We start from the raw sequence: 21954 nt of genomic DNA, 5'->3' as shown, positions 1-21954 counted from the left end.
GGCAGACTGGCTTGGCAGAGAAAAGCAGGCTGCTCAGTGAAATGGCTCTCGAGTCAGAACCGGGTTTGATTGCTCTCTCCTTCTGGTACTGACTAGCTATATAATTTTTGGACAAACGACTGAGACCTTCTGAACCTCAGTTTCTTTATCTGTAAAGACAACACCTATTTCCTGGGATTGTTGACAGTATGAAATACATAGTAGGTGCTTAACAACTGCCCCTTCCTCTTGTTATTCTTCTTGGTTGGTAAAGAGGAGTTTTGTTATGGCGGAAAAGAAAATACAATGCACTTCATCTGAGTGTCCTCCCCACATTGTCTTCTTTACTCTACAAAACTCCCTCAGGAGAGGCCTTATCTATCCCCATTTCACACAGGAGGTGATAGAGATTCAGGAAGATCTTGTCATTTCCTCTAGGTCACCAAGCTGGTTTGTAGTGGAGGAGGAAGAATCAGAATGAGGTCTGTCGGGAGACAAGCATCATGAATGCTCCACTATCTCTGAGAGCTTCCCAGGCAACAGGGGATGAGATTAGAGAGGTATCAGTGGGAGAAATCCTCCCAAGACAGGCTAAGAGTTAGCAACTAGCAACCAGTACTAGACCCACGTTCTCATTTGCTTGGTACGTTTTCTGGAATTCTTCTGGGTGAAGCTGATGCTTTGTTGCTTTCAACCAGACCCACTCTCCACTTCTGGTTACTCTCTTGAGAAATGGATTAAGTTCAGGAACTTCACATCCTTTGCCCCAGTTTTCTCACCTATAAAATGGAGAGTTCAGAATACACGATCTCTGAAGTCACTCCTAGCTCTAAACTGTGTGTGGGTAGAATTTACAGGGTTTAGAACAGGGACATTACACCACCATCCCCAGAGGCAGCTCCCAACTGTGATGCCTCTTACTAAAGACACCATCACCCAGAGAGTTGTTTAATCAGAAGATCCTAGAATAGTATGTAAATGCTCTTAAACTCTTTATTTTAATTCAAAATACAAAAATGTACATTCATTCAATTTCATTGATGTGGGAGCAATGCCTTTCTCCGAGACCACATCAGGTGGAGAGAGAGTAGCAATGAATCATGCACACAATTAACTACATCCATAATGTATCATCCGCCATTTCCAGTTTAAAGTTCCTTAAAATGGAAATAGAACTTAAAATGGTAGCAAATAAATCCAAATGTAGAATCTCTCTGGATTTTTGTGTTTTTCCCCAATCTTTTATAGTTGTTTCTCTTACTCTTAATTTGACAGCAAATTTTTAGTGACTCACCTCTATGGAGTCTTTTTAAAGTATTCACCATAGTTTCCCTAGAAACAAGAACGTTATTTCTTTTCACATTCACATTCAGCAGCTTAATTAAACTATAAGTCAGATTTTGTCATTCCTCTGCTATAGCTCCGCCAATACACCTTACCAAGAAGACAAGCTAAAGTCCATACAACGCCCCTGCCCACCTCTCTGACCTTGTCTCCTGCCATCCTGCCCATGGTCATGCAGTCCAGCCATTCTGACCTCCATGCACTTCTTCAAATGGCTAAGCCAGCTTCTGCTTCAGATTGTACCCTTGCTATTACCCTTCTCTGGAATTCTTCAGGGAGACTAGCTCTTACAATGGCCGCTTTCAGGTCTTTGTTCAAATGGCACCTTCTCAGTGAAGCCATCCCTGTCACCCTGTTTCCAGTAGCCACCCTCATCAGTGTTTTCTATCTCCCCACTCCCCTCTTGTTTTTCTCCATAGCACTTATCTGACATTCTATATATTTTACTCATTAGAATTCAAGCTTCCTGAGGGCAAGAATTTTGTCTGTTTGTTCACTGATGTATTCCCAGCTCCTAGAATAGCAGGTTCACAGCTGTCACTCAATAAATATTTGTTTAATAATAATCTTTATTATTGGGGTGCCTGGGTGGCTCAGTCAGTTAAGCATGTGACTTCAGCTCAGGTCATGATCTCATGGTTTTTGAGTTCGAGCCCCAACTCGAGCTCTGTGCTGATAGCTCAGATCCTGGAGCCTGTGTCAGGTTCTGTCTTCCTCTCTCTCTGCCCTTACTCTCCCCTCTCAAAAATAAATAAGCATTAAATTTTTTCAGAAATAATAATAACCTTTAGTATTGTAGTAAGCATACTGTCTTTCTAGCTGAGTCACATAATTACAATAATAAGGACATCAGGCTTGAGGAGGTTTAGGAACACATGTAGTAGAATCTTGGTAAGTAAAGAAGCCAACTGGCGGGGATCAGGAGTGTGCTGGTGCACTACAGTGCAGGATAGTAGCCCTAAGCAGCCATAAACCCTGGAAGGAGCCAGGACATGGAACGGAGAAGAGCAAGATCACCCATTAAGTGCAAATTAACTAGACAGTCTCTCCTTTAACTTGAATGGCACTGCCCTCTCCAAGTACATGATGCTTTCATATTTGAATGCACACTAACACAGAGCAACAACAAATATAGAAGATAGGCTAGCCACTATTCTTTGGATACAGGGGAACAACAGCAAGAAGACATGTTGTCTTGTTCTAGTGAATCCCTTAATGGTCAATTTACTTTTAGCAAATCTCTTAATCTCTTTCTCATCCTTGGTTCTTCATTAAAGAGGAGGAGAATATAAAATAATACATGGCCTGCTTATTTCAGTATCTATTGTACTGGATAGATCAATAGTTATGAAAATACAGTTTTTAAATTATAAAGCAGTGCATACAACAAAACAATTTTCTGGGTATTAACATGGAAAACCGACTTGTCTATAATATCTACTCAATTCCCCAAAACCAGTGATGTACGTCATAGCACTTTGATTTTAAAATGATTCTCAAAATGTATTAAAGAAGAAACACAAGGAAAAGTAGGCTGGGAAGGGATGAGAAAGAGAGGGAAAATGGCTTTCTCCTGATTCTTTAATAGAAAAATACAAGGGGAGAAACATAAATCTCCAGAGTAATAACTATATTATATAAAGTTTAGAACCAAGAATATTACTGTGAACATCTACAATTATCTAGACTGTTGGATATTTCAGATATTCCTCATCTATCTCAACACCGCAAGGATAATCCAAGATGATTTATCAATTATCACACATGTCAGTAGCAGGTTGTGATGTAAATGAGCAAACCCTCTCCAACCATTTCAGTTCTGCTTTTATTATAGCATTTATTAAACCAAAATAAAAAAAGTGGTGAAGAATGACTTGTCACACCATTTATTAGAGTTGATGGAGTATAGACGGTCTTTTCAACAAGGCTTTCACACACTGTTATGCACCATAGTACATTATTAATGAAAAGAAATGCATGAGACTTACATCAGCTTTTCCCCCAAGTCATCATGACATTAAATTCAAAATCAACTCTACCATACATGGCAAAAGTTCAGAGATAAAATGTTAATTTGCTTGCTATTTACCAAAACTTAAAGTTACAATTCACAGCAACAGTCAGGAATCTTCCATATTGTACTTAATTTAATAATTTTACTTTTTTTTTATTTGGAGGGGCATTCAAAGGAAGAAGCAAATGCAATGGGAAGATAAACAAATTGTGCCCTAGTTCATATCTGACAAGAGAATGGGATCTAATTTTCTTTCTGATTGAAAGAACACAAAGGACAGCTATGGAATGCAAATTGTGTTGGGTGTTTGAACTCCTTTCCCAATACCTGAGTATTCAAATGGAACTAATTCACTCTGGAAAAGGTATTAAGTAATTGAGCATGATTGTGCCAAACTGAGGGATAATCCTCAAACTGTGAAGGAAAATAAACATATTTCACAACGATAGGGTCACCTCACTCACTCAGCAACCTCAATCAAGCATTTTACATTCAAAAGAAATAAACCAAAAAAATGAAGAATGACCTACCGCCAACAAGGAACCCTGATAGACACAAGCACCTGTAGGGAAAAACAAAACAAGAATTAAAAGGAATGCAAAATAGACCAACAGGCACTGCCCCAGCAGACTTAGGCTAAAACTGCATGTACATGCATCATGGTTAGCAAATTGTGCTTTTACCAAAATCTTAAAAGCTTGAGCGTTCTGCCCCTGGGGAAATAAACCCATACAACACAACAACACTTCTTGGACACGCATGAGGGAAAGCATCATTAAAACTTATTATTTGAATTTTAAAATAAATGTGTTTACAATGGCATGCCGTGTATATACAATGTATATTTTTTCCTATGTAATAAATAAGCAAAGTCTCCATAATCTAGTCTCAATTTACTTATCCAGGCTTCTCTGCCTTCTCTGCCTTCTCTGCCTTCTCTGGCTTCTTTGCTAACACAAATTCTCCAGTCTGACCCAAGTGGCCAACTTAGGATCTGGCAATAACACTTCCATATCTCAATGCCTTTGTTCACTTTTGTGTTTTTTTTTTTAATTTTTTTTAACATTTATTTTTGAGAGACAGAAAGAGATAGAGCACAAGCAGGGGAGGAGCAGAGAGAGGGAGACACAGAATCCGAAGCAGGCTCCAGGCTCTGAACTGTCACCACAGAGCCTGATGTGGGGCTTGAACCCACAGACCGTGAGATCATGACCTGAGACAAAGTCAGACACTCGGGCGCCCCGACACTTTTGTTTTCTGTAGGAGACGCACTGAGTCTATTCAGGTTCCTTAAATTTGATCCCATTTCCTTCATGAGGTTTTCCAGCCCACAGGATTGTTATGCTTATTTCCCTTTGGCGCTCACAGTACTCAGTGTCTGCATCATCCATTTGTGAACTCATTCTTGTGTGCTTCCTTATAGTACCCTCGCTAAGGATGCTAAGGATGTAGAACTGTTGCATCTACCACGCTATAGTGTTTAGATCCTCTTGGGACAGGGATGGCTTCTACTTCTCTGTCTTCCCTAACTCTTCACACAGTAGGCATCTACTTAGGTATCTGGCTGATTATCTATTTCTTGCCTTTCATACAGTAGGTTCCTCTATAGGGATATTATAACATTTGTAAGAGAGCGGTGGAGATTGTAGTTATTTGGAAAGAACTCTTCCATTGAGCTCTTGAACTCCAATACTCTTTTCACCCTCTTTTCACTCAATTTTTCTCTCTAATAGGCTGCTTATGAACTGATACATCTTTCTATTTTCCATTCATTAAGCACCAAATAAAAAACAACAAATGATTTGCTTCTAAATGGAAAAGAAGGCTAAATGTGAATGGGACAGCCTATATTTTCTGAATAACTAGCCTATCACAAAATAAATCTTTCCAAGTATTATATTTGAAAACAGTATAAAATTGGAATCCTAATTTTAAAAAACAAACACATTTTCAACCAATCTTTGAACAGCACAACAGGTGTTTTTTTAACCTAGAAACATGTGGGTAGTGTGCTAACAGGTACTCTCTCAGAAAAAGAAGCTACAAAACAGATTGGAATAACATGCACACACCAAGGCAGAAGCACAGCTTGACAATGGGCTGCACTTGGTGTCCAAAGAGGGAAGGACATATTTTACTACAGTGCTTGGCCTCCAACAGATCATTCATGAAATCTCAGAAACACTAACTACTCAGGGAAAGGACCAGTCTGCCTTATGTACTAATACTGGAATTAAGAACAATCTTTAAAGAAATGAAACGGCTATTTACACTTGAGGTCTGAATCAAAGATCTTTACTGGCAAATTTATTGGAATGACTTTTGTGCCCTTGACATTCAAACAAGAATAACTTGAGAGGAAACCTTGGGAGAAAGTTCTTAACTCATTTATTTTTCTTTAATAAATAAAGACTTAGTAAAAGAAAGAAAGAAAGAAAGAAAGAAAGAAAGAAAGAAAGAAAGAAAGAGACTTAGTATTTTAGTCTGTGGTATGTCATGAGAGATATATATGTATATAATAATCACATATACATGTATATACATAAAATAATCCTATAAAGCTCAAATAAATATATATCAACACAACTCAATTTCTAAATTACTTAAGTTGACATATTTAATTACTTCCTATGTTTAAAAAATAAACACAAAGATCAGGGGTGAGTGGGTGGCTTAGTTGGTTAGAAGACTGACTTAAGCTCAGGTCATGATCTCATGGTCCGTGAGTTCAAGCCCCACATTGGGCTCTCTGCTGTCAGCGCAGAGCCTGCGTTGGATCCTCTGTCCCCCTCTCACTCTGCCTCTCTCTCTCTCTCTCTCTCTCTCAATCTCTCTCTCAAAAATAAAACATTTAAAAAATTTTATTAACACAAAGATCATCCCTTCAGTACAATTTAACAAAATTTAACCTTTAGAATAAACAAAAGTTAACCTTTAGAATAAGACCATCAAATAATTTTACTGCCCTCCTACATAACATTACCTTCCAAAAGCCAATCATCTTTTCAAAGCTCCAAAAGGAATCAAGTATCTGAAGAAATATCCAGCTACCCATATCAAAACCCATTTCTGTAAGGTCAGATAGATGTTACAAACCCCCTGTAACATTAAAAAATAAAGCAGCATTGAGTGTGGCATCACATACACACTTGGCTAAGCCAAACATCTGCTAGAGACTCCAGTCAAAACGGTGTGTAACTGCTGATAAATTCCATCATTAGGAAAAGGAAATAACTCAATTTGGGTTGCTCCATGATGTACAATGCCAAAAGAAATAAGCTTTGCCCTCAGAGGACTTTCCTAAAACGGAACAGCTCTACCCAGAAGGCAGATGTACAAATGAGTCTCCATTAACGCAGCTTCCAAAACCTCATTTCTACTCTCTTGAGAAAAAAAAGCATTCCAGTGTGATGCCCAGTCCTATCAAACATTTATCACCACCCAATGCCAGATGCAGTCCTCCAAAGCAAGCATATTTCTCCCATACTAGCACGCTACTCACACCCACCAACAGATAGAGTTGGGAGGTTTGCTGGCAGGAGGTGCTGGATACAGCTGCTGGTTTTGCACTAGAGCAGAGACCTTTCCACTAACTGATCAACTCATATAACACAGAAAACAAAGGGACTCTCTCCACTTATCACTTTTTTTTTTTTTTCTGAAGGAGTACAGCTCTGTCTGAGATTTAGATTTATGGCTTTACTGGAGCTTTAAAGGAAACTCCAGATCAAGGTGAATTCTGACAGATGGTGAGGATCTAGTAGAAGAAATAGCCTCCTTCAAGAGAAAACAAGAAACATAAGAGACCACAGAAGCTGGAATTCTCTGACCAAGAACTTCATTGGTTTTAGGGCATAGAATACAACTGAGATGCTGGGTAATTTAAATTCCAAATCCTTATGAGGAAGTACATAGAGTTTTGTGGGGTGAAGTGATCACATACAGTGCCAAGAAGGAAGCCCAGGTCCTGAGACATTCCTCCATGTGGCTGACTCCGGTCTTGTAGGTCACACAGGCAAAATGTTACTTCCTAGTCATTTAAACAAGTAAATATCTACGTTTAAGCCCTTTTGCACATTATAATGTGCTCCTTTTTGAGATACATGTATAAAACCTAAAGTTTTCAGAGAAAATATGAGATATAAGTTGTACCAGGACTCTCATCCAGAAACCACTCACTCCAGAAACTGTACCTGGTAAACTGAATAAACTAGAGAAGTTAAATCTGAGAGTCACAAAATGTCAGATTAGTTCAAAGACAGAGTCGTATATATGGCCATAAGATATGAAAAGATTTGAAAAGTATGGTATCACAAAAATATGACTCATTAGGAACAAGCAGCCACAAGTTAGCATTTAAATGTTCAAGCTTTATGTTGTGTTGTAATTCAGCATATGGCTTGTACACTGTGGAATAGTTAAAATAGAATCGTTTTCTGGACCGACAGGACAGCTCATGTCCTGATTATTGTAAACCAGGATTCAGATCAATTAATAGAGTAGTTAAAATGAAAATGGGCCAACTGTTTTTGAACTATTGTAAGATTTGGCACACAACTCCAACTCTGCCATGTGGTATTCTCCTCCCTTCTCCTGAGCCATGTGGTGGAGGGTATTTATGACTACTTGTGTCTGAATAAAATTGAGTGGTAGTGCCACTCAAGTTCATAACAGTGAATACAGATGACTGTGGCTTCACTAAACAATGTATATGCAGAATCCAATCCCTAGAGGAGAAGAGAAATGTAGTACGATGGAAATATGAGCCTATGACAATACACTTCTTTATTTTCACTAGCAGATAGTTGCAAAAGTGCAATTATTCAATAGTGGGAAACCCACCAAGCACCGATGTTCACCTATCTCCTATTTCTGCTTTACTAATATTAATAATTTCTGGGTATACAAACTTCTTCAGGACAGGTAATATGATTCCCCCTATCAGAAGTAACTGCACACATAAGCTCTCAATAAAGATTTGTGGAATGAAAGAATGAAGAGACAGGCTATCTATCCCAGTGAATATCTTCTCTTTCTTCACACTGAGTTTTAAGCATTAAATCTTACACAAAAGGAACTCTCTAGCCAAGAGTGGAACCAAATATGCTGATCCATAAATAAAACATGCTGTCTATTAAATTATCTTTTCCAATGTATTCTATTAATGGCATTTACAAGAAGAATCTGGAAGATTGTGGGATTGGCTAAAGCCCCATGAGGAGAATGGGACACAGACAAGTAGAACTCAATTCTGACAACCTCCAATTCAATAGTCTTCTCCTATCTCCAAGCCACCATGTTCTATCTAGCATTACTTCACAGGACTTGCACAGGTCAACACAACTCAAAATGTACTTCTCCAAAACATGTCATGGCAAAGCTTGTCTGATTCATTAAGCAGCCATGTTCGCTAGTTTCTGTGACTTCTTGATTTAATTAAGTTCTCAAATCATAGTGATTTGTCAACTTGGCAATATAAGACAGCATAAAATAACACAGCCAATGATTTGCTTATAAAATTCATTTTTCTTTTAATAACTAAAATAAAATTCAGAACCAAAAAGTTGCAAGTGACCACAAAGAAGGCAGCAAATGTTGATATTTTTTCCTATGTTTGATGATTAGCAAAAGCATTTGACAGCTATCACCTAGCCAGCTGACTTCTGCATTTGGTAAATGACAGAGCCACAGCCCAAAGAACTTAGGTGGTTCACTCAAGGTCATACAGCCACTTATCATAGAGGCCAGTCTAAACTTAATTCAAAAGAGTGTGATTACACAATACTCATTCATCTGACCAATATTTTTTTTAGCACCTAGTGTGTACTAGGAGCTGAGGTGGAGATGTAAGACTAATTAGGAACCATCCTAGGCCCTCAGTGAGCATACAGTTATGTGAAGACCCAAACCTCACCTTCATCAACTGTAATTGTAGAATTAGTCAATGGGGTACTAGAAGCATATATGAGATGCCCTCTGAGCACTAAGAAGAAAACATAAATTCTGCCATAGCCTGGTCAGCAAAAGTATCGAACCATACATCACACCATGAGAGGCACACATGTGAATACTTCTTTTCCATCTTTAAAAATCATTGGGGTGCCTGGGTGGCTCAGCTGGTTAAGCTTCCAACTTTGGCTCAGGTCATGATCTCTGGGTTCATGCTGACAGCTCAGAGCCTGGAGCCTGCTTGGGATTCTGTGTCTCCTTGTCTTTCCGCCTCTCTCTCTCTCTCTCTCTCTCTCTCTCAAAAGTAAGTAAATGTTAAAAAAAAAAATGTTTTTTTAATCATTGCCAAGGCTAATAATAAAAACTTGAAGAAATCTGTAAGATCCTTAAGTTTTCCATCCTTGACTTCAGTGCTCTTATTTTTAAGAGAAAAAGAAAACCCTGACAGAAGCAAATCAGAAGTCTCATTAGATGACAGCTGATTTTTTGGCTGTGGGTCTGATATCACTTAATTAAATTAATTAAATAAGATAATGTATGCAAAGTGTTTGGCATAGTGGAAGTCAAGTAACGTGCTCAAAAAATGTCCACCTTCATTCATTCATCATTAGATAAGCACCATTACAACTCAGATGGAAACTCTCAGACATCTACCAGTCCAATTTGTGAACTGATTCTAGAATGCCCTGAAGGTGGGGTGAACCAGTAAGAAACAAAGTTTCCAAAGAATCTTTAGAGGAATAGCGCCCCTGGCGCCCTGCCCTCCTCCTCCGGGATCAGAAGACTTTGGACATTCTTAAACTTCGCCCATTGTACCAACCAGTCTTCCAAAGAGCGAACCCTGCAGGCTCTTAATAATAATGGCTTTTGTAATTTCAAGAGATTTGGTTCTGAAAAAAACGGCGTCATTCCAACTGCCCCCTGGTGAGCTATCAGGGAGAGAGAACACGTTTTCCGCGTTGCTAGGGTATGATTCTAAATAAGAAACTGCCACCACCAAGTGAAAACATAATTTTTCTCTAAGTCTCAAATTCTGATTTGGGTGGCCTGGGTTAACTCTCCCACCTGATTTATTATTGCAAGTAAGCCCTAGAATTTTTATTTTTTTTAAGTATGCACACGTACAGTGAAGACATTTCTACAGGGTATGCCCTATTTGAAGTCTTGCCCAGGCCCCAGACATGCCTTTCCGGGGTAAAGTAATTGACATGCTTCCCGGGAGGGTGCGGACAGGCGGTACCTATACCCATGGTAAAGTCCCCATCACTGTGCGTGGACTCCCAAGGCCACGCCACTCTCCGGAGAAACTAGCAAGGAAAAGGCAGCTGCTCTGACGGCCAGAGGTCGATCCAAGGCAGGGCTTTGTCCTCTGCCTGGCCTCCTGCCGCCCCCGGCCCTGAGCCCAGGCTCCGCACCCTCAACTGCCCCAACCCGGCAGCAGGCTAAGGCGCCCCGCCCCGCCCAGCGCCCGCCGCCGCCGCGGCTGCGGGTCTGATTTGCGGCGGAGCAGGTGAACTCTCCTTCCCGCAGCTGGATGAATAATGAATGGAGACGGGAGGGGAAGCCAAGAGCCCGCGGCGGTGGATTAAGTCGTCTTCCTCCCAGTCCGCCGGCACCCTTCCCCCTCTCCAAGCACTATCTAGACGACTTTCCCGTCTCCCCGGAGCAGGTAGGAACTCACAGCGCCTCGCATCCCCGGGCCCGCCATCCCATGACCCCCGAACTCTTAAATTACTTATGGATTCATTTATTTGCCTGAGCCCCGACTGCCTTTGCTATCATGGCGACAATTCCCACCGTCTCCTTTCTCTCCCCCAGGTCGGGGTTCTACACACAGGTTGGAGCCCCGGAAGAAAACCAGGAGTGAGGGCGAAGTAAGAGAATGAAGCTAAACTCTTATTAATCACTTTTTCCCCCCTAGGGAAGCAGGCAGGCTCGTAGGCTCGTGCCTCTCTGTACTAGGGAGATTTCTCTTAGTGCATTTGAATTGTCTACGTACAGAACGCGCTCTATCTAGTTATAAAATCTTTACTGGACTTTACAGGGCAGGGAGAGTGGCGAGGGCTTTAAGGTGCCGGATTTTTGTTTCGTGGGAGCAGAGGTATTTTTACCCAGGTAAGAGCAATTGTTCGCTCCTCGCCTACGCTTCATGCAGTCGCTTTCCGTTGGGGGCAGCGGGGAAGTGGGAAAAAAGAGAATCCAGTCTTGGAGATGCCACCTCAATTGGCCACCCACCCACCCAAATGCACTAAGGGCAGAGAGGGAGGCGGGAGACGGGCTTGTGATCTGAATGCAAAACAATCAAGGAGTAGGAATCTTCTCAGAAAAAGCCCACTCCAGTTCCACTCCCACCCACCCACCACCCCCAAAGAAACTTCCACCCGACCCCCAATACCATAAACACGCTTGACTTTTTAAACGGCACGACCTCCCCCCCCACACACACACACACACACACAAGGGGGGAAGGGGGGGGGAGGCACCGCTCTCTCACCTTCGGAATGATGAGGCAATGCCGCAAATTCCGCCAATGCTAGGGCCACCCCGAGCCACACTTTGAAGGCACCCATTGCCGCTTCGACACCCACACTGGAAGAGCCCAGCCTTCAGCATCCAAGAACCAGCTCTCGCCCCAAACACCGGCTCTGGCGCCCGGGCTGGCGCGCACCTAGAGCGGGGGTTGGCGGGCGGCTACCTCCGGGGAAATGCGGCGCTGCCCTGGCCCCGAGTGACACTCTTCAGCAGCCCGGAGGCGCCGGGCCGCGCGGGGGATTCAATTCACCCACTGCCCGGACGGAGAGCGCGCTCAGGTCTCCCGCGGAGCAGCACCCCAACGTGGGCTGAGCTTGGAGAATAAAAGAGGAGGCAGAGCGCAGTTCTCCGCTGTAGACTCGCCGGAAAGTTCCCGTCACAGGCTCATCGGACCTCCCAGCATTTCTCTCAGACCCGACGCGTCCGCCCCTGGGTCCCCGGCCGTGGAGATCCCGGCGCAGGTTGGTCCGGAGCAGCTTTTTAAAGTTCGCTTGACACTCTACGTCGGCGCCGCGTCGGCAGAGGGGGTCGCCGGGAGCCCAGAAAGACCCACCCACCCCTAGGCCGGGCCACCCGGCTCCGCGGACCTCAGCCCCCGGTGGCCGCTCTCTGGAAACTTTGTGCCGCGCTGCGGGAAGCTCCCGGACTCGGCGGCGCTGCAGCCGCACGGCGCCGCCTCTGGCCGCGCTCCCTGCAGCAGCCGGTTCGAAAGCTTCCTTGAAAAGAACGGGGGCGGCGCCTCGGGGGGCGCTGCTGCTACTTTCTCGCCTCCGCCCCTCTCCAGGGTGAGGAGGGCTGTGGGGGCGCGGCTTGCTCCACGCGGACTGCCACCTCGGCGCTGTACACCCGGGGCTGGTCTGCAGGGTTGAGGTGTGATTACGGGAGTGCGGGAGGCGCCATAATTTTAAATGCACGGAGGAAAGAGCTAGGGAGGCTGGAAGGGATCCCGAAGTCAATGCTGCCACTCGGACTAGAGAGCCCGCATACGCACAAAATAAGGCCCCCTCTGGATCCCAGCGTTTAAAGGACACACGCTCCGCCTCCCTCCGCCTCCCTCCCCTCCTTCCTCTCTCCTTTGCTCGGTGTGAAAATGGACCCAGGGACTCGGAGCTTTGGCAGAGATTCCAGAGAGTCACGTGGGGAAGGGGAGAATCTAGGAGGGGGCAGTGAGGGGAGGCCGAGAGAGCAACCTGATCCCCTTATTCGTTCTGCTGGAGTACATATTGCCTTTGTCTGGGGCGGGATCAAAAGTGGTCACACCAGGGCGGGGAGGGGGAGGGGGAGGCGGTGATGGGTGGTCCTTGCTCACTGAGAACCTGCCAACCGGGTCCTCACCTCTCGATTCAGGAGGGACCCATCCGGGAGGGGGTTTTACCCGCATTCAAAGGCCCTGTCGCTATCCTCCACCCCCACACCCCGCCACTCCTGCTGGACTAAGTGCGTGAGGCGGACCTGATCCACCTTGGTGGTTCTGAGACCCTCCTGTTGTCCCACCATGGGTTTTACCAGCAACCTGCGAGGGTCTTGGCTTGTGTGTCCTAGGCAGGGCCTCCCACCGGGCCGGGAATGCACCTTTACCTCTGGCAGAGAGACTGTCAGTGGAACACTGGGCGGTCTAGGCGAGGTGGCTCCAGCTGCGCCCCCAAATGCCAGTGACTGGGAAGTAAACCTCTGGGCTACGCAGACTGGGGCGCACACTTGAAGAGTGGAGTCAGGACTGAGTGACGACAGCAATTTTTTAATTTTTTTTTTTCAACGTTTTTTATTTATTTTTGGGACAGAGAGAGACAGAGCATGAACGGGGGAGGGGCAGAGAGAGAGGGAGACACAGAATCGGAAGCAGGCTCCAGGCTCCGAGCCATCAGCCCAGAGCCTGACGCGGGGCTCGAACTCACAGACCGCGAGATCGTGACCTGGCTGAAGTCGGACGCTTAACCGACTGCGCCACCCAGGCGCCCCAATTTTTATATGACCAAATAAAAAGAGCTGGTCTTGGGTTAATCGCTTTACGAGATGAGAATGGTTGCCTCAAGAGAGATGCTGGCTGGGATCTGACTGACCCGGAGGAAACACGTCCTGGTTCCTTTAAGTTGACCTGACTTGGGTGAACGTGTGGAAGGGGAGTTTGTCCAAGCTGCACACGCTAGGCTGTGAAACAGTGGGGGGGCCCACTTGTTTTCAGTCTTTACAACCATCCTAAAGGTGGGCCAACGTGCTAATGCTCTCAGCCGCAACTTGGAACAAGTATAACTTAGTTAAGTTGTAAGTTGTAACTGACCGATATCTGCCATCCCTGTATGTATTCCTATTTAGCCAGAGCAAAATGGGAACCTCTAAAAACCGGGCACTGACTTTTGAGTTTTTAGAGGAGCCAGGGGGTTTGCAACTCACCCTCAGTCTCTCCTGGGTTCCGGGGGGGGGGGGGGGGGGGGGGGTCTCAGGAACAGAGTATGTTTATCACCTTTGTACCTGAAACACAGAGTAGTAGATGCTTATTAAACGTTTGTTGAAAGAACGGACTGAGTAAAATAGTCCCTAAAAGCAGTGGCCACATCAAGTGCAGTGGGGCCCCAAAAAAGACCCCTCCTCTTTTTTCATTTAGAAAAACCTCCCCTCCCCCAAAAAAGACCCCTTCCTCTTTTTTCATTTAGAAAGTTCACATTCTCTCCATCCCATGTAACGTGCTATGAAAACTCAGCTTCCAACACACTCTGGCAACCAGCTTACCACTCCTAACACACTCCTTATAGAAATTTTATAGCCACCACTGACTGGAAGTAACTTAGTTTGTTCTCTCAAGAATCAATTTGATTAAAAAAAAATTAAAAAGACCATACAATCATGGCCCTCAAAGAAGTTTCAGTAAGACATATTATACTTGTGCTGCTTTTTAAAAAGGAGAGGAGGTGGGGGGAGAATATCATTTCCAAGTTACACCCAATTCACCATATGCAGTATTTCTATATAACATCCCCCTCTCTGCCCCGCTCCACCACCGGCTGTGCACAGGTGTCCACACTGGCCCACATACATTATCCCCCCTCCCCTCAGCCCTGATTAGGGAGAGAGCAGATTAGGCAGAGCCCCACCCCAAGATGATCAAATGGTTGAAAGGGTCAACCAATCAGTAATATTAAGCACATTTAGCACCTTCTGTGGGCACCTAAATTGAGACGTCAGGAAAAGAATTATATTAGCATAATCTATTTCATTATGATAGAAATTTAGTAGGCATTTTTATGGATATGGAACTAATAGTAACTAGCTTATCTGTATAAGTTAACCTCTACAAATGAGTGCTTCACTCCAACAACCAATGCTTCCCCTGGCAAGGAGTTGATAGTTCACTAGCCAGAGACAGCTGGTTCTGTATCTTCAATATGTCCTATAGTATCTCCTTGGATTGGCCCTACTGTCACCTACTGACATTTCCCTGGCCTTGGTGCTGCCCAATCTAGGGAACTGATTTATCAATTCCTCCTGTAAATGATAGCAAAAACAACAATAATAGCTAACACACATAAAAATAACAAGAGCCTAACACTGTACACTTTTACATTTAATCCTCCAAGAACCCTATGAGACAGGTACCATTATTATTTCCATTTACAGGAGAAATACTGATGTTCAGAGAGTTAAGTAATCTGTCCAGAGTCAGATGACTAAAAAATGGCAAAGCATATTAGAGCAAGCAATGCCAGCTGCAAAAGCAGGCAAACCCCCGAATTGTAGTGTCTTAAGACAACAAAAGTTTATTTCTCAATCACATCCTGGCCCTGGGTGTAGGTGACTTCTTCTTATTGCTAGGGCGTGATGGAACACATGGCATGTAGCTTCCACATATGGGTAAAAAAGCCATAAAGGAGGTACTGCAATCCCTAAGGGCATTAGCCCTTCCTCTTAGAGCCCAGTGGCAAGAATGAGTCACATGACCCCAACCTAACTGCAAAAAAGATCAGACCCATAGGAGGAAACATGGATATTTAGTGAGTACTAACTGTATTGATCCACTCCAGAGCCCCTGCTCTTAACTGTCTTAACTATCCTTAGCTCCACTATTTTGCCTCTTAGCAAAGCCCCGGTTGAACCTCCCCTGCTAACACTAGGGCTTTCGTGACCTTTGTTGCAACTGCTCTACTGTTCCTCCAACTTATCTTTACTCTCCTATTGGTCCACTTTACTCTCCTTTTCCTTTCTCCCTTCTGCCCCCTTTCCTCTGCTTCTCACTGTCTTCTTTCTGCACAACCCCACCCTATGCATTGAGTCTTCTATCACATCTTTCTTCTCGTACCTGCTCTGGGAGTGATCCTGCAGTGTTACTGCTTTTGTTCTGGTTTGTCAGTTTCAGCATGTGACAGTATTTGTGGCTTTTTTTTCCTGCTTCAAATAGTTATACCAAAAAGAATAAGCGAATAATAGAAGTAAATACTGATGGGCTCTGCCATAATCTAACTCCTGCACAAGAATAACTGCAGCAAACACATTCAAACATTTTTCTCTGCTTAACTGAACTTAATTCTTTTTACAAAAACAGAGTCATAATTTACATGCTATTTTGTAACCTGCCTTTTTTTCTCCCACTGAACAGTATAGCTAGACCACAACATTCTAAGCCAAATCATATTGATCTATCTCATTCTTTTTAAGAGCTTCTTGGGTTTGTATTGTATGGATAGATCTTTATATATTTACCCAATCCTCTGTTAAGAACATTTACATTGTTCCCAGTTTTTTGCTGTTATAAATAATACAGCAGTAAACGTCCTTATAAAAGTCCTTTGTGCACTTACCCAGTTATTTCCCTGGGGTAAATTTTGGAGGCGAAAGTGCTGGGTCAAAGGGATGCATATTTTCATTTTGATAGCTGTCATTTAATCTTTATAAATCTCAAAAGGAGAAATGATATTTTGCTTAATACAACTTATTAACTATGTTACCTCAAGCATATTACCCTCCTTGAACTTCAGATTCCCTGCCTAAAAAATGGGCATTGTAATAAAAGTCCATTACATGAAAAGTCCTTACAGGACCTCTGTTTGCACCGAATAAAATAAAAATGCCTAGCACCATATGTGACATGTTAGCCACTTAACAGATGTTAGCCAAGTGAAATACATGTACTTTTTAAATCTGCATTTCTTCGCTCATTAGTAAAGTAAAACAACTTTTCTTATTTTTATGTATTTCTTTGTGTGTGTCTGAATGATCTCTTTATATTTCTGTTAGTGGGGTTTTTGATTCTATGTAGAATTGTAAGAGTTCTTTATGTATTCAGCATATTAATCCTTTTCTATGAATTTAAGTATTCCTGTACAGAAAGAGAGTCACTATTTACCATTTATTTTTGTGGGAAAGAACAGCTTCCCCAGCAATGTCAATGGAAGGACATATAAGACCAACCCCGCGCCCCAAAAAAGGGCTTAGTATCTAGAATTTTTTCCTGGAATAAAATAAACTAAAACCCCAAGTTTTTTGTTTTTTTGTTTTTGTTTTTTGTTTGTTTGTTTCCTTGTTTTAGCTTCCCTTTTTGAAACAGCCACCCAACCTTATACACTGGTTCAGTTGTAGCAATTGTGGTAGGCTGGGTTCTCTTCTTTTTGGTTGATACCCCTGCATCACCGTTGTCAAATAGTTTTAATATCACCCCTGTGCCTCTAGTAACGACACAGCAGAAAGCCAAGCATCAGAGGTCACTGAAAATGCCAAATGGCAACAGCAACCAAAAGAGGAAACCTGGTCATCTCAGCACATTTAATCAAGTTCTTTCCCACTCAGACTACACTGGCTTTTGTTTTATACATAAAAGTCCTATATGACTGGACCTGATTCATCCTGCACTTTACTACTGCATACTTACATCTAGATTTTTTAAACTTCATTTGTTGTTCTCTGTATCACTAATTATCTTCTGTTTACACCGAGAATACTTGTCTATCTAATCAGTACTGGTAATAAGTACAATGTAGTCATGGCAATGAGAAAAAATTACCGAAAACTTTGTAGGAAACTAATTTTTTTTTTTTTTACTAATATCTAGTCACCTTGCTGAGCTGTATATTCCCTCTTGTATTTATTTCTACTGAAAGAAGTGAGAGGAGGTCAGGTATAAAAAGAAGAGATGCAAAGAAAGGAAACAGGATTTCCAGATGCTCTTTGCTTTTGCTTCAGATTAGAAGCTACTTCAAAACACACACCACCTCTACCCTTGCCCCCCCTTAAACAATGAAATATTCTGAACAGCTTATATGATACAGAATGTGCTGAATAGATTGTAACTTTTCCATAAAATGAAATATTATATAGAAATTTAAAATGATAGTTTAAACATACATTTATTGACATGGAAATATGTTTTCAAAATATTATTGGGTGAAAAACATAGGTTATGTGCTAATAACACAATGTTCCCATGCTTTTGCTTATAGACATGTACTTTAATACATTTATACAAACACATCCATACACACACATCTCAAAAGATATACAGTTGACCTTCGAACAATACAGGTTTGAACTCTGTGAGCCCACATATACATGAATTTTTTAATATAAATACAGTATGTGCTATAAATGTATTTTCCTTATGATTTTCTTAATAATATTTTCTTTTCTCTGGCTTCCTTTATGGTCAGAATACAGTATAGAATACATGCAACATACAAAATATGTGTTAATTGACTTCCAGTCAAATGTGGACTATTAAGTTTTGGGTGAATCAAAAGTTATAGGTGGACTTTTGACTATGCAGGAAGTCAGTGCCCCTACCCCTAAGTTGTTCAAAGGTCAGTTGTATGTACACCGAAATATTATCTGAGGTTGCAGGTGACTTAATTTCTTTTTTCAGCTTGCCTGTATTTTCACATTCTTCTATACTAAATTCATATATAACTGTTGGAGGAATTTTCAAATAATAGAATCAGCTAATTCAAACTATCTTAAACTATACATGGCATTTACTGTCTGTCATAATTAGAAACTAAGGCTTTCCTTAGAAGATCTTTAGATTGGGTTCAACTTAGTACTTTAATGATGTTATAAAGGAGCTGAATTCTTTCTTTCTCTCCACTCTGCCTTTGTGATAGACATTACTAGTGCTCACCCACATTTCCTGGCTACATGGGATTTCATGTTTTTTCTCAGCCCATTCACAGTTAGGCAAGGCAGGTAATTAGATCTAGACCTACACTGTCCAATACAGTGGCCACTATGCACATGTGCCTACCGAGCTCTATACATCAGATGGCAAAGACTTAGAACACACAAATAAAGAATATAAAATATCTTGGGGTGCCTGGGTGACTCAGTAAGTTAGGTGTCCAACTCTTGATTTCAGCTCAGGTTATGTTCTCATGGTTTGTGAGTTCCAGGCCCCTGTTGGGCTCTGCACTGACAGCATTGAGCCTGGTTGGGATTCTCTCTCTCCCTCTCTCTGTCCCTCCCCTGCTCATGCTCTCTCTCTCTCTCTCTCTCTCTCTCTCAAAATAAATAAATAAACATTAGAAAAAAGAAAGTATGGGCACCTGGGCGACTCAGTCGGTTAAGTGTCCAACTTCAGCTCAGGTCATGATCTCATAGTTTGTGAGCTCGAGCCCCATGTTGGGCTCTATGCTGACAGTTCAGAGCCTGGAGCCTGTTTCGGATTCTATGTCTCCCTCTCTCTCTGCCTCCTGCTCATGCTCTCTCTCTCTCAAAAATAAACATTAAAAAAATTATTAAAGAATATAAAATATCCCATTAACTTTTATATTAATTACATGTTGAAATGATAATATTTTGAATATATTCTGTTAAACATATTATTAAAACTAACTTTACCTGTTCCTTTTTACTTTCAAAAATATGGCTACTAGAAAATTAGGTTTTCTTATGTCCACTATGCATCTATTAGAATGTGTAAATAAATAAATAAATAAACAAATAAATAAATAAATAAATGTTTTAAAGTAAATTTGAAAAACTGATAAAATCAAGCACCGGCCATGATGTGGAACAACTGGAACTCTCATATATATTGCTGGTGTTAACATGAAATTGTGCATTTTGGAAAATAGTTTGACAGTTTCTTATAAAATTAAACATGAACTTACTATATGATTGAGTCATCCCACTGGTAAATGTTTACCCAAGAGAAATGAAAACCTATGTTCACACAATAATGTTTTCTATTGGCTTTGTTCGTCACCAAAAACATTTGGGGAACAACTTAAATGTCCCTCCACTAGCAAATAGATAAACAAACCACAGTAAATCCATACAATGGAATAGTATTCAGCAACAAAAAGGAACAAACTACACACAACAGCATGTTTGAATGTCAAATGCATTATGTTAAATGAAAAGAGCCAAACCCAAAAGCTACATACTCTATCATTCCATTTATGTGGCATTGTTGAAAGGCAAAACCATAGGGTCAGAAAATAGATCACTGGTTGCCAGGGGCCGAGGGTAGGAGGAGGGATTGACTGCAAAAGGCACAGGGTAATTCTTGGGAGAGACGGAAGTGTTCTAAAATTTGCTTGTAATAGTAATTATGTGACTATATGTGTTTGTTGAAACTCACAGAACTGTACCCTAAAAAAAGTAAATTTTACTGTGGGTAAATTATACCCTAACTTACAAGATAAAAAACACATAACAAACAAACAAATCATAGCAAACAAGCATTACCTCCAAATTTGGTAATAGCAACAACAATAATAATAAAGTTAGTCATGTGAGTCACATGTGGTTCCCATTATATTTCTATTGGATAGCAGTTTTATTTTTTTTAATTTTTTTAAAATTGTTTTTTTTTTAATGTTTATTTTTGAGAAAGACAGAGACAGAATGTGAGTGGGTTAGGGGCAGAGAGAGAAGGAGACACAGAATCCAAAGCAGGCTCCAGGCTCTGAGCTGTCAGCACAGAGCCCGACATGGGGCTCAAACTCATGAACTGTGAGATCGTGACCTGAGCCGAAGTCGGACTCTCAACCAACTGAGCCTCCCAGGCGCCCCATGGATAGCACTGTTTTAGACAATGGGCTGTGTTGCTTTTGACCCGAAACGAATATAGCCATGCTCCCTTCCCTGGCCTCACTGACGTGTGAAACCTATGATGGTAGCATCATAAGATGATGGAATCTCTCAATAAGCCCAAATCCCGACAGAAATGTTTGGAACAAAGGCCCCTGCCAACACTCACTGGACAGGTTGTGTCAGAAATATACTTTATCTTGTTAACAACAAAGATTTGGAGGTTGTTACTTCAGCATAACCTAGGCTTTCCTGACCAATGCTGCCTTCCACTGTCAGTTTCGCTTCCACTTGGATCCAGCTTTTCAATAAAAAATAACTTCCAGCAATTCTCAGAGCTACATGCTTCCCTCCCCCCACCCCATTCTACAAAGAGTTAAACCAAAGCTATGTAAGAAAAGCAAGAATCTACTTTCTCATGAACCCCTAGCAAATGTTTTTCTTGTGTTTCACTGGTCCACATTCACTCTCATGCCCATGGATTTTTGGGAAATACAAACATTCAGTCTACTAGAACCTACAAAGAAAACAAAGACTCCATGAGGTAGTAATTACTAAATATATTCTCTATGAGGGAAAATTCAACAGAATGCAAAGAATTCTCCTGAAGCCAGCTTGTTTTCAGCATATTCTTTCCAAGGCAATACAACTAGGAATCAATATTACTGAATTCAAGCCTCTTGATGTATCCTGGCTCCTTATGCCCCACTACCAATGTTTTTTAAAGACCTCACGGCAGAAATGACAAAGAACAACATATTCTACCTTCTCATAAGCAAATTCATGACTTTGAGATTATTTTCACTGCAATCCAAAGATACTGGCCTTCACAAAGCATGGAAAAAGAGACCATTATCTCACTGAGCCCAGGAAGTAACACCTAGTATGCAGTCTAACCTCTAAGACTAACTGGTTGACTGACTTCAAATAAGTCATTAATAGATCTTCTAAGTCCTCATCTGTAGAAAGAAGATAATAATACTTGGGATTAATTTATCAACCTTGGTTGTTTTGGGTCTCAAATTAAGAAAATGGATATGAAAATCTTTGGAAACATTAAGAACACTATACAAATGTAAAGTATTATTATTAAGAACTTTGGCTAGGTCAGGCATTTTTATGTA

At 41.8% G+C, this 21954-nt stretch overlaps 1 protein-coding gene across 1 annotated transcript in view; it reads right to left on the bottom strand.

Moving 5' to 3' along the window:
• The window catches only part of FRAS1 (Fraser extracellular matrix complex subunit 1), a 425706-nt gene extending 413323 nt beyond the window's left edge, over positions 1-12383 (bottom strand). The window contains exons 1-2 of the mRNA XM_049632097.1: positions 11781-12383; positions 3868-3899 (exon numbers count right to left, since the gene is read on the bottom strand). Coding sequence (XP_049488054.1) covers positions 3868-3899; positions 11781-11856 — 108 coding nt within the window. The 5' untranslated portion in view covers positions 11857-12383. The remainder of the gene's footprint in view (positions 1-3867; positions 3900-11780) is intronic.
• Between the last annotated feature and the right edge of the window lie 9571 nt (positions 12384-21954).

Source organism: Panthera uncia, chromosome B1 (genome assembly GCF_023721935.1).
Source record: "Panthera uncia isolate 11264 chromosome B1, Puncia_PCG_1.0, whole genome shotgun sequence".
NCBI classification, from domain to species: domain Eukaryota; kingdom Metazoa; phylum Chordata; class Mammalia; order Carnivora; family Felidae; genus Panthera; species Panthera uncia.
Note: the sequence above shows the minus strand (reverse complement) of the source record. Positions and strands in the feature narration are given on the sequence as shown.